Raw genomic sequence first — 25,913 nt, forward strand, 5'->3', positions numbered from 1 at the left:
ATCTAGATTTCAGGAAGTGGAGATCACCTGGAGGAGAAGGATCTAGGTTTAGAGGTTGGAAGAGCTGGAAATAAATTAGAGACAGACTGGGGCTGCCACCTCACTGGCCACAAAAGGTTGCTTGTGGGGAACAGAGCTGGTATGGGATTGAGGATTTGCCACATTGGATTTGGATCATTACATCCAAAGACCTAATTGAATTTGTCATCATTCTCTACCATTTATTTTATGGGCAACCACTGCATGTCACTCCATGCTTGAAGAAAGAGAATTGTAATATATTGTCCAATACCAGCCATAACCTGCTTCCTTCCACTTATTTGATGAGCCAAATGGCCCTTGCTCTTGCCACAGTGTTTTTCTCTAATTGGCTCACCTCCTGTCCTTACTTGGGCTTGTCCCAGTCTTTGCAGCCCTTCACCACTCACCTGTTCCCCTCTCTCCCCTGTGCCTTCTTTCCAGCAATCACTGAGCCTTCTGTTTCATGCAAACAAGAGGCTACAGCATTTAAGTACACCCTACTTTCCTTTGTACCTCCCTCCCCAAAGTTCTGTCTGCTTGGCCCTATATCTCTGCCCCACTGGAAGACTAGCTGTACCTTGCTAGTCAACTTAAATTTCCAGTTACACTGTTGTCCTGTCTCTTCTCCCCTTTTAGGGGCTTTGCTTCTTCTTCAGTTATTCTTTAGTCCAGTAAATTCAAATTCTTTATTCTCTTCCACCTAAACACATTGTTAGTTCTCTTCTACCCTAAAAATGAGAGGAAAAAATAAAATGAACTGTCTGGTTTTCCACCCAAGTGACTTCCCTATTTGTCTCCTTTTTTTCCATTGCCAGATTTTATGAAATTATTAGAATAAATATGTTTCCTTCCCTCCAAACCACCTTTAAACCCCCTCCATCTGGTCTCTGCACTGCTGCTTCCTTGACTGTGATCATCAGGGACCTTCTAATGCCAAATCCTGTACTTTCCCTTTATTTCTCACTCTGCCTGACTTCAGCTCGCGTTCTCACATTGTCTGCTTCCTTCCAGAGTCCTCGTACTTCCTTGATCACTGTAATTTTCTTGTTTCCTTTCTGTCTTCCTGCTCATTTCATTGCTGTATCCGTCATTGGCTCCTCCTGATTTGGGTACCCTGTACATGTCAGTGTTTCCAGGACACTCACATCATTGTCTTGTTGTTCTTGAAAAGGTCCATTTTCCCCCAGTATATCCACTATCATCACACCTGTTCGTTCCTATAAAGACCACCAAACCCTTCCCCCACTCTACTCTCTCTAGAATTTCAGACACACACTTCCCATGCTTCGCTAGACATTTCTACCCTGACATCACTCAGACACTACTGGAAAGTTCTACTGTGATATTTCTCATATATCTCCATGCCCACACTCTCCATAACAGAACATACTGCATTCCCCAAAGGCACAAAAGTCTCTTCCTTCCCCCAATTTGGTTAAATTATTCCTCCTGATTTCACAGATTGTCCCTCCATCTACCTGTCTAACCTAGAAATCTCAAATCACCTCGGACCCCCTTCATTAATTCTCTCAGCCATCCCACCCACTTGATGCCTGTGCCATTTTATGATATGTGCAAGACGTTTTTCCCAAATGCAACTTTTTTTTTCATCCCTTCTGGCATTTTTTTTATACCAGATGATGAACACATCGTCTTTTGCCCAGACCACCTTCTTCTCTGCCATTAGCTTTGCTACCAGTTGAATTGATCCTTTACATTGCCTTGTAAGTTTGCTAAGAATCAGACTAAATGATGTTCTCTTTTGGTTAAAACCTTCTGTTGAAGTCAAGAGAGAACTATAAAAGAATTTTAAATAAAAGTGTAATGACACCCTGGTGAGTCATGATTACTTGTGAAGTGTATCACAAAATTTTTGTGGCCAGTAATAAATAACTGGTGTTGATGAGTTCTCTCCCCTCTAATTTTTTTTGGGGGGTAAATTCGAGGCAATTCAAGGTTATCAATAAAATTATGTCATCCTTACCTCTTTGCATTCTTAAATGAATAGAAATCAATTGAAAGACAGCAAATGTGTCCCCGGCCTCTTCTGTCTCTCTTACTGACCGTAGTGAAGCTGCCTTTCTGGATGGACCTTAAAGAGATGTAGTGAATGTGCATTATGACTGCACAGGATTTCACTAAAGAAGATTTGAGAGAAAAGAGATTTTCTCAAAATCGTGCTATGCTCACCCGATTGTGTCCTAGGTGAACGCCATCTGCCAAAGATTTGTCAGGGAACAAGATTGACAAGAACTACCCTAGATGTTGAATTCCAAAACCTTTAGCATGCCCTAACATGCCTTCTCACACCAGACACTTTCCAGACATCTTTCCAAATTCACAGTCACTTAACTGCTCCTCACCCCCACCCACTGTCCACACCAGTTGCTGGTCTGCGTGTGCGCTCTGCTCTTTCCGTGGGGGTCTTTGGTCAGGCCTCCCCTTTGCCAGGACAATGAAGACAGGACACGCAGCTCTAGGCAAACTACTTAATTCTTGCAAAGTTCTGTTCTGAAGTTACCTTACTTTTGAAATGACCTGAGCCCCCCACCTCCCTCACACTGAGTTGTTAAGAACACATTTCCTGAGATAGACGTCTTCACTCCTTCATTAGAAGCTCTCATATTTTGGGCCAGTTTTCTAAGCCTCAGTTTCTTCATCAGCATCATGCTGATGATAATGCTGTCTACCTCAGACAGTTGCTGTGGAGATTCTGTCAGGCAATGAACCGTGCCTGGGGGCTTTTTCTGCACCCCTTCCACGCATTCAGTTTGGTTAATATCTGCAGCTCATTTAGACAGTACATGGTATTGCCACGCTCAGCTGGGGTCAACCTCACTTTGCATCTCTCCAAAGCATCTAAACTGTGGAGTAAATTAATTTTCAGCAAGTTAGATGTCGTCCCAAGGTAATTCTCTGTGATACTTTCCAGCAGGGAGGCTTTGAAATGCCATCCCTTGTATAATTAATATGTTGTACTGTGCTGCACCCATCAGCAGACGGATTTCTTCTTGCACATTCGGACTTGACAGAGGTCAGCCGTCAGCTCTCTCCATGTGTCCCCATGTGCCCCTGGCAAGCTGGCCTCTTCCTTTCTTTCCCTTCTTTCCTAGCCCTCCCCATCTCAGCCCGCCTCCTAGTCTAGCCAGATCCTTAGCTCACTGGCTGAACGTAATTATGATGTCAGTCTGGAGTTTGGAGGCTTGGAAAGACTCCACTGTCTGTTTAGATTTCATTTCTGACTGGAGTCATCACATTGTCAAACATTCCACATTTACTCCTTCCAAACATTGGAATAGGAATCTGGTGCTTCCCAACCTTCTCTCTGCCTGTCACACTCATTCCTGGGTTCGATTTCATTTAAAAATTTCTCAAAAATGTAATTAGGATTAATAATGTGAACATTTATCAGTATTGTCAGCATCTTTGGTTTTCATGTTGTTGTTAGACCTATTTCACAGATGAGGAAATTGGTGTTGACAGAGGTTACGATAGTAATCCCAGTTCACACATAATTAGTAAGTGACGGGGCTGGGATCCAACCTAGGCTTACCCCAAAGCTGAAATCTACCCACAATGTTATACAACCTCTGTATGTCAGGTGAGGATCTCCTTCAATGCTGCTTTCATTTCAGCACCAAGGAGATGGCTGGATTAAGTACACTGAATCAGAAATACCCAACATCTTTAGAGAAAGGGAGAGATCCCAGGTCTTTTGTCAAAGAGCCGCTTCCCAGCCTGTGATCAAGGAGATTCACATCATCTCCTTCAGTGGAACCACTGTCCCCAACCCTTTTGTGAACCCTATACGGGAGGGAGGCAGCTCATATTTTCTCCACAAGCCATGAGACCCTCCCTTGATAGTTAAGCAGGATGATCTCGGCGAAGCTGACAAGATGTTTCCATGTTTGTTAAACAAGAACCATTTGTTTAGCTCAGGAGCATCTGTTGAATAAACAAGATATCTGATGTGCCATTTGCTCATTGGAAATTAACAAACCCTTTAAAAATGGCAATTTGTCAGGAGTTATATGAGGCAGAATTCATTCTCAGCAAGTGAACAAATTGAAACTTCCTTCCTAGGCTTTCTAGAATCCCCCAGAGCCAGTTGTGCAGAAAAAGTTCAGTTTAATTCTACTATCATTAAGGAAAATATGCAGACAATGATGGGAGAAGAGAAGCAAGTGTCCTGTTAGGGAAATTGAAGGGTCCTGGAGGATGGATCTTCCAGAATGATTGGTACGAGCTGTTCCCCTTCTGGGTTGTTTCTTTTCGGAGAATGTAGGTCTTTTGAACGGGAGGCAGCTATTGCTTCATCCATGCTGTTTCCAGGCACCATTTAGCAACACTGTCATCAGCCAGCATTGTTCCTATATGTGGCTTCCTGTGGGGAGGGATGGGAGGAGGGGAGGGTTTAACTTACTACAGGAATAAAGGAGAAAGGGAAAATAATAAAAGGAATAAAAAGGCAGTCACTTCTCTCCGGGGATGCAGCAGCTACTAGGGAACTAGCTAAAATCAAGTCTGATTATGGTCCAGTTTCTCTTGTGAAACACAGGAGCTTCCTAGTGCTGGTCCACTTTTACTGAATCTCCAAATAAGCACAGTACGTTGGCACCAGGTGGCCCCAGCATAATGGACAGTTCACGATGGCTAGCATTTATTAAGTTCAGGTGCCATGCTAAGCACCTGACTGGCATTATTGAGTTGTGTGCCCACAAAGCTCTGTTGGGACTCCCATCTACAGATGAGGAGACCACGGCTTAGAGAGAGTAGCAATGGGATTTAAATGCGTGCTCTTTGAGAGCTCGGTGACTAGATCATGATGTTACATTGCTTCACAGAGCCTTTGAAGGTGCAAGTCCCTGGGATTTGGGGCGTGAAGACTGAGTGAGGCAGGCTCTGGACTCATGGACCACACTCTAGGCAGAAGCCTAAGTGTATGAAGTAGGATCTTCCCGAACTTCCTAGGATGTGCAGGCTGGCTTGGGGTTGATCTGCTATTCTTGCTGGGTTGCAGTTCAAATTCTTTATATAGAGGAGGATTTGGAATGGGAGGGTGATTGAGCAAGGCAAGTTCTCAGGCTTTATATAAGTGGGTCCCTGTGGGCTCTAGTTAGAAGCTAAGGAATTAGCTGACGCTGGGCCCAGCGCAACCTGCTGCGTCATCTCCTCACATTAGCCTTCTTAGCAATTGATCTTGTAAACTTTCTGAATCAGAGAAATTAAAGATGAAAAAGGGCCTATTAAGTGATCTCGCCCCTGCCCCTGCCTTGGCAGAATGACTCCCAGGAGAGGATTCCAGAGTGTCTGGTTCAGTTTAATTTTAATTGTCCCAGGGCTCTGACTTCTTGCTCTTCCCCTGGGCAGTCCTTCTCTAGGCAGAAGGATACAGGTGTGAGCGATATCTCAGAGGACGATGCTGCCAGGGCTGTGCATTGTCATCTTGGACTCAGTTTTCCACGGCCTGAGAGTTTTCACATGTTGCCCCTGAAGTGTGCTGGGCCCTAGGAAGAATTCTTTTCTGGGGACAAATTAAATAGCTCTACTGTAGACAATTTCTGCTGATTTCACCTGCTTCTTCTTTTAGCCAGGAGATGTGCCTACAGCAGTGTTTATGCAGGTATAATGTGGGGATGGAGGTTCCTGAGTATAGTCGGGGGTCAGGGGGTCAAAGGCTGATAATCTATTACAGAGACCAGAGACACTAATGGCTGGCATGTATGGGGTATTCCTAAGCCTGTACTAGAAGTGTCCTACTATCATCTAGTTAAATTCTTATGACAACACTGTGAGATGAGTATTATTATTCCCTCTTCAGAGATAAGGATTCTGAGGCTCAGAGAAAGCAAGGGCATGTCAGGGTCACTTAGCTGGTAGGCACTGGGGCTGGGTTTGAACCCAGGTCTCTCTGAATGTGAAGGGCATGTGTTACCCCACTTCCCTCTGTCACTGCCTCATAGTAAAATGGAGTGAAAATGAGACAGAGGCAGGAAGGGACCAGTGCTTACTTTGAATTGAAGATAGGTGATCCTCAGATTACCCAGGCTTAGTTTTCTAAACCTTTGGCATGAGTTCTCTGTGCAAGTCCCAGGTTTGGAGACCTTGGGGTGTGTGCACCTAGACTGATCCTTTCCAGGATAGACAAAGGGGGAATTTCACTCATGTATCCCCTGCTTAAAGAGGAGGTATTCAACATCTGGCACCAGCATAGAAAATATAACTGGTTATTTTTGGTTTGTTCTGCTGCCCCAAGATGTCCTTGCTTGTTACCGAAGGATATCTTTACATTCATTCATTATTTTCCTTTGAGAGCCTGGGCATATCCATGGGCTACTGGTGGCTGATTTTAGAGCCCAGAATATTATCCAGGAAGGGCAGGCCTAAGAAGGGAATGTCTTAGGTCCTAGGGTAGGACAGGGATGCCTGTGGGTAAGGAGCATGAGGCTAGTGGCTGTAGAAATAAGAGAAGAACTGAAAGAGGGGTGGAGTCAGGGATTGGGGGAAGGCGCTCATCAGAGAATCATCTGCATCACAGTTTGTCTCCAAGTTGTCCCTAAAGGATTTGTTTGAAGAAACAGGAAACCGTATACTTTTATTTTCTTCGCCTCAATGCCTTGTGTTTTCAGGATGTAATTTCATCTGTGTGGTGTCAGTTTCTGGGAAGGCGTGAAGTAAAGGGAAGCTCTATAGAGGTTAAGTTATGGAGTCATTTGAATCCTCCCTCTTCTCCGTTGCTACCTGAGTAATCTTGGGCAAGTCACTTAAATTGTCAGGACCTCTGTTCCTGCACTTACAATTTATGGGCACTGCATGCTTCATAGACTCCTTCTCAGGATTAAATGATATAAAGAAATAAGGTGGCTGGTGCAGAGTAGCTGATTAACACATGTTGGTCATATTCTTGCCTTCCTCCCTCTTTCTCTAGTCACCAGAGGCGGCCTTCATGGTGCATCACAACATGTTGTTCCAGAGCTGGGTCCATCTGACCTTAGTTTGAATCCAGCAACTGCCATTTATTAGCTATGTGACTTAGACAAGCCAGTAGTCCCTTGTTAGTAAAATGCAGGTAAAAGTTGTACCTCCCCTGGGGATGCCTGGGTGGCTCAGTTGGTTGAGCTTCCAACTTTGGCTGAGGTCATGATCTCATGGTTCGTGGGTTTGAGCCCCGCATAGGTCTCTGTGCTGACAGCTCTGAGCTTGGAGCCTGCTTTGGGTTCTGTCTCTCCCTCGCTCTGCCCCTCCCCTGCTTGCTTGCTCTTCCTCCCTCTCTCTCTCTTTCCCCACCCCCCCCTCAAAAATAAACATTAAAAAAATCATTTAAAAAAATTGTACCTCCCTATAGGAGTTTTGATCCTTTGTTTAGCAACCTGATTGAGCACCAACTTTGTGTTAGGAAGTAAAGTTACCGTAGCGGGCAGGCAAGACCCTATTCCTTCAAGAAGCTTCTAAGCCAGAAGAGAGGTGGACATTACCCAAATAAACACACCAATTCTTATAAAATATTAAATAAGATCACACACGCAAAGCATTATATAACAGGGACCAGCCCACCGTCAGGCAGCTTAGTATGCAAATACTAGCTACCATTACGTGGTCATTGGGGGTGCTGGGTACTTACCGAATTCTTCACAGGGTCTGCACGAGATTCCAACCCGTCCCCTCGCACCCGTACCTGTTGTCTTCCACACCCATGTGCACTCATGAACTCATACAGCAGATGCCCTTTTCCTAACTGCTTTTGACCCCAGTCAGGTCTGGGACAGCTGTGAGTAAGACCTTGCTGTGCGGACTCCAGGCGGGCATGTCTGTGCTGGTGTAATGTGCCAGAAGGTGTGCTCCTAACCGTCCCAAGGCAAAGATGAGGAAATTCTGTTTTTATTCTCTTCAGAGCTAAGACACAATTAAAAATGTTACCACAATTATTGGCAATGTCCATTAACTTGATGAGAATCACCAGAGGCGGCACACAGTTCCCCTCTTCTGCACATTATTAGTCTATAAATACACCTGGTTCCTTTCTCTTTCTTCTCTAGAACTTCCACAGCACATCCTCCGAGGCTGTCTCCTTGATGCCCTTTGCCTTTTTTTAATGAACTCTGAGTTCCTCCAGTACTTCCCATGGGCACCACGTAATCTTGCATCTAATTCTGTGAGGTCTTGTGGCCTCGAGAGGCCGCACCCGCTGCGCCCGGAGCCCTGGGTTCAGAGTCAGCAGAGCCTGGTGGGAACCCTAGCTCTGGTTGGTGACCTTCAGTGACCTCAGCTTTCTGAGTTTGCTCACCTGTGGAGTGGGAACAGCGACACCTACCTCTCCAGACTGAGGCGTTAAAATTAGATGGTGATGTGAAAGGGCTGTGCCATGTGTCAGGTGTGGGGAACCCCTCCGGCTTGTCCGTCCAGCAGGTTCTCCACCTGCCGGTGCCCGGCTTGGCCTTTCGGTCCGCACGGAGGTGCGGGTGCAGGCTGTTTCTGGAAGCAGGAGGATGTTCAGAGGAGCCTTTGCCAGCTGGGTGTGGGCCCTGCTGCCTGTGAATGACAGCTCTGGAACCTCCCAGCAGGAGGCTCCTTTGCCTTGTGGTGCCCTCTCCTGGTTAGGAAAGTTCTCCCTCAGAGAAGGGGGTCTGGGCCGGGTGGTCAGAGAAGGGGGTCAGGGCAGGGTGGAGCAGGGAGGAACCTGACAGGGGTGGAAGATCTGTCTGTGCAAAGAAGGAGCTTGCATACTGGAGTCCTCCTCAGCGCTGGCATGAACCCCACAGGAGGGACCAGAGACGGAGGGGATCCATGGGTGCCCCACAGCCCTGGCAGCCCTTCAATCCACAGAGCAAGGAGCGGTGCACTTTGGGATCAGGTCACTGAATAGACTAGGACCAGAACTGAAGCCTTTATATTCGCTTCAGTCCAGGGGTCTTTCTGCTGCGTTCTGATGGAAATTTTTATTAGACATTTTCTACGTAGTACGTGTTGAAATGAGTGTGTATGTGCATCTGTGTTGTGCACAGATGTGCACACGTAAGTGTCCATTCCTGGATGCTTCTTAAGATGCCTGGAACCTAGTGCACACATTCACTAAATGTGTGCTTATGTCATTTTATTTCACCCTCTTCAAGACTAGAAGGGGAAGTTTTGATGGTTTCAGAGAATTGGAGGTTTAGGGAAGGGAACTAACTTGCCCAAGGTATGGAGCCAGGATTATGATCTAGAACCTGTGATTCCAAAGCTCCTGTCTTAACCACTGGACTATTGAGACAAGTTCATGTCCCCAAAACACATTATATGTTAAAAATAATACTAAGTGTGATCAGCAGCACCCCCAATAAGCACTAACTCTGTCATTCCAAACTCCAGTTTGGGGAAGATGGGAGCATTGAGGGTTATGTTCATCCCTAATTGTTTTTATTTAACTGATCTCTATACCTTCATGAATGTATTTCTCTGAAATTATGTACTGCCCCACTTTACCAACCCCTCCACTTCCTCTGGCCCCCTGACACTCGTCTTATCTTCAGTCTTCGTGCTGAACACACTAAGCCCTTGAGAAAGACTTGATTTGGGAACCACAGGGCTACGCTGGTGGACCAATAGGATCTATTTGTATCTCTCTCTTCTACTCACTTTTAAAAGCCCACCCCTTTGTGGATTCCCATACCACCCTGCTACATTTTCATATAAATATCTGCCTGCCTCTTTTCCCGTATCAGCCATGGAGCCTCATCTTACTCAGCTTGGCATCTTCTGCCATTATGATTTTAGTACTGGACTCGTAGCTGGTGCTCAGTACTTGTGTGGGAATAGTGGGACGAGTTACTTGGTGTGGTGCTTGGCCGAGAAGCAACCCTGTCATGTGACCATGGGGATGATAGGCAGGTGTTCCTTCTTAATCCAAGTGTTTATAAAATTCCTGCCAACCAGGATGTCTTCCTTCACTCTTCTCTCATGGCAGAGTTTGGGTGGCTTGGCACAGTTGGTGTGCACTACTCTCACTCAGAGTTTGCATTTCTTGTGCTTTGGTTTGCATCCCACCTGAGTGGCCATGGGTGTTGACTCAGGCCATTGGTGAAGGACGGAGTGAGAGGGTCTCCACAAATACTGCAATTTTGGGCTCACACTTGCTCCAAGTTATAGTGTTTTAAGCACATCCCCAAAACAACAACACAACAAAAGGAGAAAAAAATTTTAAAAAGCCTGGACTTTTCTAAATAAACTAGTTTACAGAAGTTACATTTATATGCTTTATTTCTGAAGAAATAGAATGGATATACCTTCAGAAACAGGATTTTTTTTCACTGATGCAACCTAAATGGAGGGAATATTCCAGACTTGAGTTTCCAGGACCCGATCCATAATTTGTGGGATGGTGGCTTTTCATGGCCTTCGAGGTCCTTCTTATTCTGTCTCCAAAGTGATCTCTTGTGACCTCTGGCCAGCATTCCACCCCTACAGCATGTCCATTTGCCCCACTGTACCTTGCATCATGCATTTTACCTCTTTCTTCTCCTTGACTTTTCAATCCCACACATTCTTCAAGCCTAGCCTTTGTCTTCCCATCTCTGTGAAACCCTTTGTGATCTAGCATGCCTTTCCAAAGTTTCCTTTATATATCATTCCATAAATATCTATTAGAGGAATAGTATACTCTCAGGAAATAGGTAGTGGGGTCTGAGAATTGCAGTTCCAAAATCAGATGTCTAGGATAAAGGACTTGACCCATTCTCTCTAACCACTCTGCAAGTGTTGCAATGTGCTTGGTCTGTTTTATGGATTAATATATGATGAACATTTTTTAAAATTTTTTAATGTTTATTTTTTTTGAGAGAGACAGAGACAGAATGCGAGTGGGTTAGGGGCAGAGAGAGAGGGGGACACAGAATCGGAAACAGGCTCCAGGCTCCGAGCTGTCAGCACAGAGCCTGATGCAGGGCATGAACCCACAAACCATGAGATCATGACCTGAGCTGAAGTCAGACGCTTAACCACATGAGCCACCCATGCACCCCAACATTTGTCTTTTTTGGGTTGTCATGTGACATCATCTTGTTTGGAAATATATGGCTGTTCCCTAGAGCTCTGCCATACTGTGGCCACACAAACAGCCACGTGGTAGGCTGTCTGGTAACTCACTGAGTGCTCACACATAGTAGGTATTTAGGAAGTACTTGCCAAGGGATTACTGGTCATATTTTGAGTAGGCCAGTTGTTCAGTTGTATTTAGATAAAGCCTCATGCATTGTCACTGTGTTAACAGAATCACCGATGACCAAAGCTCAGCCTCACATTACCACTGCCAGCGTGTAGCATGGTGTTGGCTATGCTTCACTGAAATTCTTCAGTTATGTTCAACCTCTTTGTTTGATTGGAGTGACCTCTTGGTGTGCGTATGCCTTGTCCTGAAACTTCATGTGACTGCTATATTCAGTTCCAAACATCTAGAACTTTAAAAATATATTGAATTAGACCGTATTGTTTTTCCTTATTTTTTAACTGCTTATCTAGTAGGCAGTGTTATGCTTATGACCCATTATAAACCTAAGTCTTTTTATTGCATCTTAAATTGACATGAAAAAATAGTCTCCCACATGAGATGCTCTCTGATATTTTCTGTCCCATTTCATTCTATTTGATTAAAAAAAAAAAAAAGGACTTGTGATCCACTAAATACACTTCATAAAGTGTATTAAAGTGACCCACTAATGGGTCACAACCCCTAGGTTGAAAGACGCTGATCTAGTGGTCAGTGGCCCTTTCTGCTGGGAGGACCAGAATGCTGAGGAGATAGTAGTGAATCCAAGCATAATGAGAAGGCTCAATGTACACTGAACAGCTTTTAACAAGTATATTCGTAATGACTCTCTGGTTGCAAGAAACAGTAACTACCTTGAGCTAGTTTAATGAGAGAGAGATGGGGAGGGAAGGAGGGAGGGAGGGAGGGAGGGAGAGAGAGAGAGAGAGAGAGAGAAAGAGAGAGAGAGAGAGAGAGAGAGAGAGAATGAATGGCAATAAATGAATCATTAGGATCCAAGAAAATAAATGCATTCAGATCTTAGAAGGGAGTCTATTCCAGATCTCAGAGTCCTCTTTTTCTCTTATCTCTGTTCCTCTGTTCTTTCTTGCAGAGCAGCTAGAAGTGTCCAAGATGAATTGTTCCTAAGTGTTATGTGTACTCTCTCCAATCAATCCCAGAGTTTGGGAAACAAATGTCTTTGACCCAGCTTGGGTTGGGGGGTGCTGTCTATCCCTAGTCTAATCAGCTATAGACAAGGGATGGAGCCATATAGTTTGGACATGGGAGTGTACCCCTAGAAATCTGTGAATTTGGGAGGAGATGGGGATTATTGCTGATTTAGAAGGCAAGCTCCCAATGTGCCCACTAGGGGAGCCATGTTCATTTGAGCTGGATGAGATCCCTGTTTTTGCAGTTCTGGCATTTTCACAGCCAGATCACATTTGTCAGGCAAATCACAGATGACTGTGTTTGACAGGTCCAATATTGCTTTGAGGATAAATGGTGAAAATAGCAGCATAATAATGTAAAATGAAGACTTTATTCATTTAATTGCCTAGAGATTAATTAAATGAATGGAATCTGCTTCACCATATTATGGAGCTATTCTAAACATTTATCCTAAACACACTGCTAGGGTTATTGTTGTTGTAATTTGTGTATTTATTCATCTACTCTACTTATATTTAATAAGCGAAGAGCAAGGCACAGTGCTAGGCACCAATGGAAAGCATGATTTGATCATATCTAGAGCCTGTCTTTGAGGTTAGTACAATCAAGAAAGAAAAAATTCAGGCCCACGAATAACTGAAGATGGAGTAAGACAGACCATGTTTGAATCCAGGCTCTATCTCTTTCTCACCCTGTACCAACAGTTGGGTAATTTCACATCTCAAAATCTTCCATTTCCTCATCTGAAAAAAAAAAATTATATGACCAGTCACAAAAGTTTGTTTAAGGATTAAGTGAGATAACATTAAATTGGTAGTAAAATTCTTGGTCCATTAGGCACTCAATAAATATTAATTGTACTTAAGATAATGGGAGCACCATAATAGTAAGCATTATATATAATGTTAAATGTTAATACATGCCTCTGTCTCTTAAAAATGTTCTACATGCATTTAATTCATTTGGTTCTTGTAAAAATAATGAGACGGGTGCTATTATTATCTCGCTGTTGTGCAGATGAGAAAATTGAGGCACAGAAAGGTTAAGTAAATGGTCTATGATTCCACAGTTAGTACATGTACTAACTGTGGTTCTTGTAAAAATAGCACCTCACAGTCTGATTCCAAATTCCTGCTCTGACACGTCAAAGGAAGCGACTGTTTCAGGCTGAGTTCATGGAGGCGGTGTTTTGAGCTCTAATGAATGATTCTCAGCTCTGAGTGCACATTCTTATCACCTGGGAATATCTAAAAGCTATTGATTCTAGAAGCTATTGATCCTGCACTGTTCTCCAGGCTAGTGGTTCTCATAGTGTGATGCCTGGCCATATTATGATATCATCGATGTATTTCCTAAAAATACAGATTCTTGGGCCCCACTCTTGAATCAGAAGTTCTGAGGGTGGAGTCCCAACATCTGTTTTAAGGAGAAGGTTCTGATGTTGTTGAATTGTGAGAAGTTCATTGCTCCAGACCAGTTAAGCCAGAATTCTTGGGGTAGGGCCTGTGCATTGGTGTCTAGTATTCTTAGAAAGTTTCCCAAGGAGTTATAATATTCAGCCAGGGTCAGGAGCTTTCCTGGAAAGAGGTATTGAGGTGGGCCATCCACAGGGCCCAGAGTGGAATGGAGGAAACATTTCACTGGAGAGGTGGCTTGAGCAAAGACAAAGGGGGAGAATGTGGTGTGAATTGGAGAAATCTGTTGAGATAAGAGTGTTCTGTAAATTTAAGTGGCTAGCTGATCAGTTCATAAAGCATTTGTACTTTGACTTGATGGGGTTTTGTAGTGATGGTGGGGTTCAGGGCCAACGGCCAAGAAAGAATTATTGAAGATGTCTTTGGTGCTAAAAAGTGATTTTGTTAAAACATGGAGACAGGACCCATGGGCAGAAAGAGCTGCACTGGGATTGTGAAGAGTGACTGCTTATGTACTATGGAGTTGGGGGAGGTAAAGTCTAGGAAATTTCTTAAAGGTATTTCTATATGCTAAAGAAGATTCATAGATTATTGGAGGCATGGCTGTTGTCAAACTAAGGTTGTTTTTCCCTCTAGCAAAGCATTAACATTAAGACAGTAGGGAGTTCCTGGAAATAAGGTGATTGATAAGATTGTCCTTTTCTTGTAATTGTACTAAGGCATTTGTAAACTGATGGAGACTCTTACCAGTTTAACCATTTGTTTTCTGCCCTCTGTCCTTGCACAGCCAGTTGCTCTTGAGGAATATCACACATATCCCTCCCTCCCCTGGGGTGGGTGGGGGGAGGGGGTATGCTAGTTTGTGCTTGGCTCCCAGCTTGCATTATTGGTCCTCATCAACCAGATCACTGTTTTACCCTTAATATCTCCCTCATGCATCCCCAGTGTCCAGTTTTTGTTTGTTTTTGTTTTTTTTTCTGGTGAAGATTTTGCTGTGGGATTCTCATCCACAAGGAGAGAAAAATGCACAGAAGTCTAGCGCTCCCACTTCCCCATGACAGCAGCTATGTTATGAGAGGCTGGGCTGAATAGCCCCGGGAGGAAATCACCTCCCACATTATTCACATCTGTATAGATTTTTTTCTCCTTTTTAACACCAGTTGAGCAATCCACTTGATAAACATTATCTGGGGCACAGGCAAGAAAATGAGATCTCTTTTGGCCTTAAGGAAGGTTTGTCTTTGAGACCCAAACATGAGCTCCAGGCTTACGGAGGGCCGTATATAATTTGTCTGACTGAATAAAAGTGTTGTAATCATCCATTCATCAAATACATATTGATGATCTACCATTTGTCAAACACTGTGATGGAAAATGCCAATAGAAGATCCAACAGAAGCCTGAGAGGTCAAGGATTGTGTCCCACAGCTAGAACAAAACAATTGCAGTTCTTTATGATGGTTTCTACACTGGAGAGGAGAACATGCTGTTCAAAGAACCTCGATCAAGGGTTGGTCCTCAGGTTTGTGGTGTATAATCCATCTGAAGAGGGGGAAAGGTGCTTAAACTGAACTCCATAGCAGCGACTTCTCATATCCAGTGCCTGGCACAATGTTGCATTATTAAGCGCTCAACAGATGTAGAACTGAAGTCCAAGGGAAGGAAGAAGGTAGGCAGGAAAGCATATTAGTTTATCCTGCCCTTCAAACTGCAAAGAATGCTTTTTGTGCCAGACACTGTTCTAAGTGTTTACCACTTAGCTCATTTAATCCTGTAACTGTGTGAAGTCAGCATTATGATCTTCCCATTTCACAGATGTAGAAACTAAAAGTCATTATTGGCACATCTGTGCAAAATGGGGTGGGAAGCTTGTGGAAAAGGGCCTGGTATTATTTCCCTTTTGAGGAAGAAAGGGAAAATCCCCTGGAAAAGATTAGTTTTTCCCCAATCATGGGTGTTAAGTTTCAGGAAAACCTTGTGAAAAGAGAATTAACTATTAGGGAATTTTTAAATATTTATAAGGGTTTTCATAGACTCATACATGTTCTTGATACCTTAACTCTGTTTTGTTCTTTTAAATGCTGTTTTATAGGGGTGGCTGGGTGGCTCAGTCAGTTAAACGTCCGACTTTGGCTCAGGTCACGATCTCACAGTTTGTGGGTTAGAGCCCCGTGTCGGGCTCTGTGCTGACAGCTCGGAACCTGGAGCTTCTGATTCTGTTTCCCTCTCTCTCTGCCCCTCCCATGCTCATGCTCTGTCTCTCAAAAATAAATAAATGTAAAAAAAAATTTAATTGTTTTATAGTCACCTCATTAAAACCAGGAATGCATATCACTAAATAAAGGCACTATTGATGACTTAGCATTAATAGTAATCCACCCATATGTAATTTCTCTTTACTATCTGATACATTTTAGAAATTTTTGGTAGTTTCCTTCCATGTAACTTCAATGGCATACTTGAAAATTCATTTTTACTTTGTTGTAGCCATTCAGCACAGGGAACTTGATGTGTCCTATGGCTGGTTCTGCATTGGATATGGGTCCTGGCCTTTCTATCCATCCTGGCCTCATGTTGGTCCTGGAAATGTGAAGGGGCTTGTGTGTTTGTGATGGAAGAGGGGTCAAGGGCAATCACTAACCCTCTTGGCCTACCTGAGCAAGCATGCCTCTCATCCTCTCCCCTGTACTCATGGCAATTTCACAGTCCCTTTTATATATGTCTTGGCTCGTTCCATTTGCATAGACCTACAGGAGACTCAGACCCAAACACCAAATTTTCTTTTCCTCAACTGTATTTATCTTTCTCAGGCTTCTGCAAAGATCTCCATTTATTACTTCTCTGTTATTGGCCCAGCCTCCTTGTTCTGTTCCCAACATTTCCTTCTTACTGATTATCACCAATGGTGGGGAGGGGGCTTCAGGTTCATGTAGTCTAGAATGAACATTTTCTGAGATGCTGTATTGAAAATGTATAGAGTGCATTTCTATTTCCTACAAAGCTGCTACTGAGGACCTCCATATGGGAGGTGTGGAGACAATGGGGCAAGATGTTTCTGGTCCTTGATTCTAGGAGAGATGGCTGCATGTAAACCTCTCACCAGCCAGGAGAGGCAGCTTACAGGAGAGGTTAAACTCCTGGCTCAAAGCTACTTGCCTGACTGAGCCCTGGTTTTGCAGTTTACTAAACTGTGTGCCTTTTGGCAAGTTGCTTAATCTCTCAATGCCTAAATGTACCCTTTTAATATGGAAAATATGGAGAAGAATGGTTCAAGACTCATAGGAATGGTGTGAGGATTAAAGATCAGCATTTACATTTAAAACAGAACCTGACACACAGTACTCTCAGTGTCTATCAATTGTGACTATCGTGTGACTTTAAGTATGTTATTTAATCTCTCTTATTATCCCCATCCTACCAAGGATGGAAATTCAATGAATGGTACCTTCCTTAAAGATCATCTTGAGGATTGGGGCGCCTGGGTGGCGCAGTCGGTTAAGCGTCCGACTTCAGCCAGGTCACGATCTCGCGGTCCGTGAGTTCGAGCCCAGCGTCGGGCTCTGGGCTGATGGCTCAGAGCCTGGAGCCTGTTTCCGATTCTGTGTCTCCCTCTCTCTCTGCCCCTCCCCCGTTCATGCTCTGTCTGTCTCTGTCCCAAAAATAAATAAACGTTGAAAAAAAAAATTAAAAAAAAAAAAAAGATCATCTTGAGGATTAATTACGACAATGCATGTAAAACACCAAACACAATGACTGACATGTGAATGGTCTCAATGTCCATTAGCATTTATCCTTATTACTGTATGCGCTTTCCCCCAAATTTCCACAGGTTTATCTCTTACAACTTCTGCCTACCCCCTAGAAAAATTATCAAATATCTGCATCTTGTATTTCTTTGCTTGCTGTATTTGTTTGCACTTTTCTTACATTTGGTTTTTAAAAATGGGGGCTTTGGTGGGGTGGGGGACTTTAAGATTAGGAACTTGATTGTTTCCACTTGATGAATGTCAGAGAATTTCCTGATAAAGTGGTGTAGCCCAAAATAGTGATAGTTCATGGGTATATCAGCAGTGTTAGGTCTGAGTGCGGAAGGGAGATCTCTGCGTGGTTGGTTGGTTTGTTTGTTTTGTTTGTTTGCTGCCTTTTTAGCAGGGGAGATAGAGTCCAGGCATCAGTTGAGTGAGTCCAGGTAAGACACTGGTTCTCGTTCTCAACTTGGGGAAGTTTTGACCCCAGGGGATAGTAGGCAGTGTCTAGAGACAATTCTGGTTTTCAGGCTGGTAGGGATATGCTACTGCATCTAGTAGAGGCCAGGGATTCTGCTAAATTTCCTGTAGTGCATAAGACGGCTCCACAATGAAGAATTATCCAGCCGAAAATATCAACAGTGTTAGTGTGGAGAAACCCCAGGCTAATGCCAACAGTACTACAGAAGGTGGGCGGTAGCATTCCTCTGTGTGCTGGAAAAGGGCAGGTGTATTCTCCTTATCCTCAGCACCCAAGCTTCTCTGCTCCATCTCTGGCCTGCTGAGCAGCTTAATCTCTTCTCTTGTGGATCCAGAGACAAAGCAGCTCTGAAGTACAAATTTCGTATCCCCATCATTTAATCGGAATGTATGCCTAATCCTGAGCTGTGTGTGGTGGTAAATATTAGAGAAAGATAATTAAGGTCCCTGTCCTTGGGAAACTCAGTGTCTGATAGGTTGTATATTAAGAATCATTCTCTTTGAAATGGATGCCTTAAGCGAATATAGAAATACATCCACACGGGTATGCTATGGGCTTATGCGGATAAACAGGCTGCAGTGCTGGAATGGGACTAAGAAACATTTTATTAGGGCTGTCCAGAGAAACAGACCAATAGGATATAGAAGAGACAATAGTATATGCAAATAGACCAACAGGAGGATGGGGGGAGAAGACAGGGAGAAAGAGATTTATTAGAAGTAATTGGCTCATGTGATTATGGAGGCTGAGAAGTCCCAGAGTCTGCCACCTGCAAGTGGAGATTCACAGAGTTGGTGGTGTAGTTCCAGTATAAGTCTGAAAGCCTAAGGACCAGCAGAGTTAATGCTCTAAATTCCTATCTGTGTTCAGAAGAAGACCAATTTTGGGGCTAGAAAACATTCAGGTAGGGTAAGTGAATTCTCCTTTACTCCTTCTTTTGTTCTATTCAGGCCTCCAACAGATTGGAGGAGGCCCACTCATATAGGGAGGGCAATCTGTTTTCCTCAGTCTACTGATTCAGATGTTAGTTTTATCAGAAACATCCTAGAAGACACATCAATAATAATATTTAGCCAAAGTGTCTGGGCACTTCATGGCCCAATCAAGTTGACACACAAAATTAACCATCACACAAATGGGTTCAGATTGAAGTACCTTCAGATGCATCTAACTGCCATTTGTCTCTCAGTGCATTTCTCTATTTGTGTGAATCCCTGGCCTCTACATTTTATGTTTTGATATCACAATTTGCATTTATTTACATGTATATCCATTAAAAAGTTAATTATAGTCAATTTAATATTTTTGTCCTTTAAACTTCCTACTAGACTTATCAGTGATTTATCCACCACCATTAAAGTATTCTGAATTTAACTATACATTTACCTTTACCACTGAGTTTTATACTTTTTGTTTGTTTGTTTTCCTGTTACTAATTAGCATCCTTTTATTTCAGCTTGAAGAACCTCTTTTAACATTTCTTGTAAGACTAATCTATGGGGATTTCCTCCTTCATCTTTTGTTTGTCTAGAAAACTCTTTATGTCTCCATTAATTCTGCAGTACAGTTTTGCTGGGTATTCTTGGTTGGTTGACAAGGTTTTTGTTTGTTTAGTGCTTTGAATATATCATCCCACACCCTTCTGCCCTGCTAACTTCTGCTGAAAATCTGTTGATAGGCCTACCAGGATTCCCTTGGGTATAACAAGTTGTTTTTCTCTTGATGGTTTTAAGATTCTCTACTTGTGTTTAAATTTTGATAATTTAATTGTAATGTATCTTATGTGGTTCTCCTTGGTTTTATTAATTGTAATGTGTCTTATGTGGTTCTCCTTGGTTTCATTGTTTTTGGAACTCTCTGGGATTCCTAGGTCTGGGTGCCTGTTACCTTCACCAAGTTAGGGAAGTTTTCAGCCATTATTTCTTCAAATCTTCTGGAACCCTATAACAAGAACATTTGTCTATTGTATGTTTTCTCATAAGTCCCTTAAACTGTATTCACTCTTTTTAATTCTTTTTTCTTTTTTGCTCCTTTGGAGGAAGTCCACTTCTATCTTAGAGTTCACTGATTTTTTTTTTCTTATACTTGATCTTGTCTCTTATTGAACCCTTCTATTCAGTTGTTTAATTCAATTATTGTATTCTTCAGATCCATGATTTCTGTTTGGTAATTTTTAATATTTCTATCTGTTGAAATTGTCACTGTTTTCATGCATTATTCTTCTGACCTCAGTTAAGCATTTTTATGACCATTATTTTAAGCTCTCTATTAGGTAGATTATTATCTCCATTTCTTTAAGATCAATTTCCAGAGGTTTATCTTGTTCTTTTGTTTGAAACGTATATTTCTGTTTTTGTTGTTGTTGTTGTTGTTTGTTTGTTTTTCATTTTCCTTGACTCTTTGTGTTGGTTTCTGAGCATTAGATAAAACAGCCACCTTTTCCAGTCTTGACAGAGTGACCTCATGTAGGAGATGAACCTCATTGACCAGCCTGACTGAGCTCTTAGCTGTCTCTCAACTTTGTGTTTGTCCAGGCCTCCTTTGTTCTTAGTGGCTTTTAGTAGTCATGAGTATCCCAAGTCCTGTCAGTATCTCAAACTTGAGGATTACAGTCAATGTCTAGATACAGGCTTATGAGAAGCTGATTCCTGAGGCACAAGTTGGAAAAGTATGTAGATAAGCCACTTTCAAGGAGAAACTGGGAGGTGGGCCTTTTTGCCATCTCCCTCAGTGCTAGGTCCAGGTGTGTAGCTGCAAGGGGTAAGGGTGCTGCTATGCCCATTAGTAACTATTTCTTTGCTTGCTACAGTCCTTAGTGCCTCAGGAATGCAAGACCCATTTACTACTAGCATCAGGTGATCCAGGGTCCCATCCCTCATGTGACAACTGCAAGAGCTGAGGTGCCACATACGTGTACAACTTCCTTTCATAGAGATACTGGTGACTTGGTTTTATTATTGGAGTAGGTTTGAGGGAGATGGTAGGAGAAGTATCTGCCAGCTTCCCCAGTCTTTGGAAGATTGCAGATAGTTCCCAGATGCCTGCTAAATTAGAAGCCTGGCCCTCAGGCGGTAGCCTTTAAGGTAGGCAGATAAATCCCTTTCAGGGAAAGAGTAGAAGATGGGTGTTTTGGACCTGTTTCCTCTGCACTGAACCTTGGGGAAGTAGATGGTTAAGAATGGATTCTTTGTTTGCTATAGTCCTCTGGGACTCATGAATGAAGCCCTGTTGGCTATCAGAGCCAGGTGATCTGGGGACCCATCCCTTGGGCAGCAACCCTAAAAGCTGGGGTGTGGTCCTTCCAGTAGCACAGCTCCTTCCAGGGAGCTACTGGCAACTTGGAATGGGCTGTAGAGAGAAGATGGGAGAGGTATCAGTGGGCTTCCTCAGTCTGTGAGGAGGATCACAGCCCCTCAAAGCCTGATAAATTAGAAGCCTAGCCCTCAGGCAGCAGCTTTTAAAGTATGCAGATAAACCACTTTCAGGGAAAGACTGGGGGAAGGTGCACTGAGCCCTAGGGCAATAGCTTCAGTGATTGCTCTTGCACACAGGAAGAATTGCTTCTTTGTTTGCTATAGTCTCCTGGACACAAGCCCCACTGGCTTTCAGAGCTAGGCATTTTGGGGTCCCATCCCTCTGATGCAAGCCTTAAAAGTTGTGATGCTAAATATGGAGGCCAAACCCTTTGCTCCTGATTATGTGTCACTGTGCCAGAGGTGGGGTTCATGGTGAGAGTGTATCTTAGCCTTTTCTCCCCATTTCAGTGTGGGTGTTTTCTCATTCATTCGGTGTGTGGGAGTCACTCAGCTAGTTTCTGGATATCTTTCAGAGAGAATTGCTCCATATATAGCTATACCCAGTGTGTACCTGGGAGGAAGGGCACTCAGGAGTCTCCTGTGCTGCCATTTTGGTCTACTCTGTCTCTTTCTGAACCTCTGTCTGTCTTTGTCTCAACCACTGTCCTCATATCATCCTTTCTCTCCCTCTCTATGAGACTCCTTGTCCCAATGCCAATCTTTCTGTATTATATCCACATCATCCCTTTAGACCTATTCTCCCTATCAGACTAGAAAATTTTCTCTCAACAGTCTTGACTTGGTGAGTAGAGAAGAAAAGCAATTCTTTCTAATGAGCTCCAGTTAGAGAAATTCTGAGGAAGTCCTCTAACTTGTCCTGACATGTTCCAATCACCACAGCCAAGATGCCTCATGATCATGCTGGATCATATACCATCCTGGGGGTTCAGATGGGTGGGCTGCTGTAAGTGATGACCCTGGACAAAGCACATGGCTTGAGTTGGGTAGAATAGTTCTATAAAAGATGGAAAGATTATAGGGGTACTAAGATAGCCAAGACTGCAGAGATCTGCTCTAGGGAAGCAAAAACTTAATCAAAATACAAATGCTAGAGGATATATGATCCAGATTCTGAATTCTGTAGAAGTCCAAAGGAATTAAATCAATGTAAGCTAGAGTGACCAGGGAAAGCTTCCAGGAGGTGATTCAATTTCAACCTTAAAAGATAAGGTTTTAGATAGATAGGAGGGAGTGAGAAATCCTGAATTAGGGAATGGTTTCTGGTTTTTTATTGGTGGTGTTTGCATTGTTTTAAGCTCCTAAGAGACAAGGGCTTTTCTTTTGTTATAGAATAGCACTTGATAACCAGTTAGGCTTGGTCATTGGAACCAGGTTCCAATTCTGTCCATTCTACCCTGCCCTTGACCTTGGGGGAATGATAGAAGAATACCTGAGAATCCTCTTATCCTGACAATACCAACTTGCTTATAAACAGAAAGGGAGACTGTAAAACAGAGCAGGTGTCCATAAAGTCCATTCTGATAGCTTCAGCCCTCTGTTTGTATGACCTCAGCCCTCTGTTTGTATGACTCAATGTGAGTTTCACATTGTAATTTTGGCATTATCATAGTAGACTGGATTGCTTATTAAATGAATAATATATTAATTTAATAAACACATTGGTAGCCCCTGATATATACTCAGCACAAAAGTGCCAAGGATTCCAAGATAAATATATAGGGTCCTACTTTGTTAAAATTTATATCCAAGTACAGCAGGCAAGTGCAATGACATAAGTGATATGACTGAGCCATGCAAAGCAGTGGTTCTAACACTTGGCTATACATAGAAGTCACTTGGGAGCTTTAAAAAAAACTACCGATGCCATCATCTTATTGTTACAGCAAATGCTCGGTGCCCAGGAAGAGACAAGCCACACACACTAGGGAAATCAGGAAAAGACTATTTATTGCACACCAGTGTTGACCCAGCGGAGTCAGCTCCAAAGGCTGAGCCCCGAACCTTGGCATCGGCCTTCTTTTATGGCTGAGATGGTAGAGGGTTGAGAGAAAAAAGAAAAAGGGGAAGGGGATCTTATCAGTGTTGCTATCTGGGCAGTTGGTGGACACAGGAGGCAAGCAAGATTACAGAAGCCAAAAGTATGCAAAGGGAGTATCCAGCCTTGGACATCTGGCTGGCCCCTTTTATCTTATTTTTATTAGCTTTTTCCTCGTTATCTCCAAAGGATTTTTATTTCATTGGTCTGGGGAGGGGCCTGGGCATCCAGATATTTAAAGCTCTTCCAGTGGCTCTCATGAGCAGCCAACATTGAGAACCACCAATGTGCAGATGCTATGGAAGCAGATAGAGGACTCTTCAGCAACATGAAGAGTGGAAGGGCTGCCAGAGGGGTGAGCCAAGTGAGCTTTGAAGGAAGGGTGAGAGTTAGCTGGAGAAGAAAGGGGACAAGGAGACCATTGGATACAAAGGACATGGAAAGCAAAAGGGAGAAGAGCCAAAAAGACATGACTTGCTCTTGGCTGAGGAATCAATAAGTCTTTCTAGTTCTGGCCTCATCCCTTTGTGATCTTAGACAAACATCAACTTTGCTGTGCCTCAGTTTCCCTTTGGTCAAAGCAGCTAATGATACCTGCTCTCTTTACCTTAGAAGTTTGCCTTAGGATCAACTGAGGTGAGCAAAAACTAAAATACAGTATTTTGATGATCATAAGTGAGATTTTTAAGTAACAGCTTTGGGCATTCAAAACATAATCATTTCATTTGAACAAATAAAAATCATTTTATTTTTCCTAACATATAGCATTTGCAACCTACTTTCTTAAACAGAGTGCACTGATGCCATTCCCCCCCCCCCCATTCCTGTTTTCTGTTCTCTCTTTAGCGTAGATGTCAATAGAGTAATGAATGGCCCTCTAATAGAGTAATGAATGGCCCAAGGGCCAGGGAGAAGCATTGGGTTTTAAGTTCTTAGGTCTGTTTTTCATAGGTTTTTTTCTATTTTTCTTGCTATCTGGGTATCAGCTATTGATGCTCACTGTTTTAAATTTCTATTTTATTTATTTTATTTATTTAGTTTAGTTTTTTTTTTTTTTGTTTTTTTTTTTTTTTTGAGAGAGAGAGAGAGAAAGAGAGAATAAGCAGGGGAGAGGAGTAGAGGGAAAGGGAGAGAGAGAATACAAGCAGGTTCCCTGCTCAACACAGAGCTTGACCCCATGACCCTGGGATCATGACCTGAGCTGAAATCTAGAGTCAGATGCTCAACCAACTGAACCACCCAGGCACCCCTCTCACAATTTTAAATTCTACCTTTTCTTTCTAGCTTGCCACTTATTACCTGTTGAAGACTGGAAAACCAGAAATCCCATCTTAGAATGATATTTAAAATAAGAGTAAATAGACCAAGCAAGAACTTGCTGGAGAGTAGATTATGTGATCTCTTCAGTGCATGAATGTTTTAATGTCTGTGTTGCCTCTTTTAGCTGACTTTCTGTGTCAACCTCTGGCCTGGATACCTCATGTGGGAGATGGCTGACTGGGGCTTTATGTATGGAAGGTCAGAGGCCCACAAGGATTAGTTTGTCAGGATTCTCAGCCTGCCTGCTTTTGGCTGTTGGCCATAGACCTTTAAGGTTTCCCACTCTGATCACTCCGAGAATTTTGTTCCTGTCAGACTAGATTTTAATGTGTGTCACCAAACACTTATTGTTTCCGGGGCAGGAGGAAAGAAGGGCAGATAGCCTCAAACTCAGGAGGGCAACAGTGTCTTGAAGTAAACAGCTTGAGTGGAGGTTAACCACCCTCATCCAGAGGACAGATCAGGGTAGGGAACAGAACACTCCCAGTGGGAAGACAAGGGGGAGAAAGTGCTGGAAGGAATCCTGTGTGGCAAGACTGGGTGTGAGGGGAGAAGGAAGGAGGTGGGGTAGAGAGAACCTCTTAGGTGCCAGGTGGTGAAGAGGCAAGGACAGAGATTTAGACCTGTATTACTGTGGACTTTGTACTCTTTTATGGTTTTTTTGAGAGCCACCGACTCCCTAATGCCATTCCGGGACTCATGAGTTGTGACCATTGCAGGTGACAGCTGTATCTGCCAGGCTCACCAGTGGCCATCCTCTGTGGGTCCCCACAATGCAGGCTAGGCCCTCTTGAGAAAGTGGCTTTCCAAGTAATAGTCAGCCCTGAATTCTTTTTTGCACTTTGTTGTCTGCCTTCCATGTGGTCACTGTCTCTCCTTCCTTCCCCAGGTCGGTGGCCGGATTGGATAAGGAGGCGGACCTGGTGCACATGGAGGTGCGGACTGCAGATGGATGTGAGTGCTGAGGCCTGGAGGCTAGGCCAGGGGGGTTCTGCCTGCAAGGCTCCCTCCTCCCCTAATTTGCATTTTAATGGCTTGGGAAAATGAAAAGCCCTGAGCTCCATTACTGCCATATCCATCCTATTTTTCAGAGTAGGGGGAGAGGCCTCTGGTCCCAAGGGAGATGTTTCACTGAAATACACCCTCAGGAATGAATTTTCTGGGGATGTGAGTTAATGTGATGAATTTTGAGGCTCCTGTTAGTAATTTCCTGGCATCTTCAGTGTAATTCGAATAGGAATGTCCATAGCTCATCAGGCTATTTTGCATTCACATGGTGAATTACAGGGACTGCCAGCTTTAAAAATGAACCCTTCATATAGTCAAGCTTACCCAAAAAAGTCACTGGGCAATTTTTTCAAAACTGTTTATTCATTCATTCTACAAATATGTAGGGTCAGGCTACT

General features: G+C 43.3%; 1 protein-coding gene across 1 annotated transcript in view; it reads left to right on the top strand.

Moving 5' to 3' along the window:
- Positions 1-25,913, top strand: part of SORCS3 (sortilin related VPS10 domain containing receptor 3) — a 597,388-nt gene that overhangs the window by 400,828 nt on the left and 170,647 nt on the right. The window contains exon 6 of the mRNA XM_047826472.1: positions 25,397-25,461. Within this exon, the coding sequence (XP_047682428.1) occupies positions 25,397-25,461 (65 nt within the window). The remainder of the gene's footprint in view (positions 1-25,396; positions 25,462-25,913) is intronic.

The sequence above is a fragment of the Prionailurus viverrinus genome, chromosome D2 (assembly GCF_022837055.1).
Source record: "Prionailurus viverrinus isolate Anna chromosome D2, UM_Priviv_1.0, whole genome shotgun sequence".
Taxonomy (NCBI): domain Eukaryota; kingdom Metazoa; phylum Chordata; class Mammalia; order Carnivora; family Felidae; genus Prionailurus; species Prionailurus viverrinus.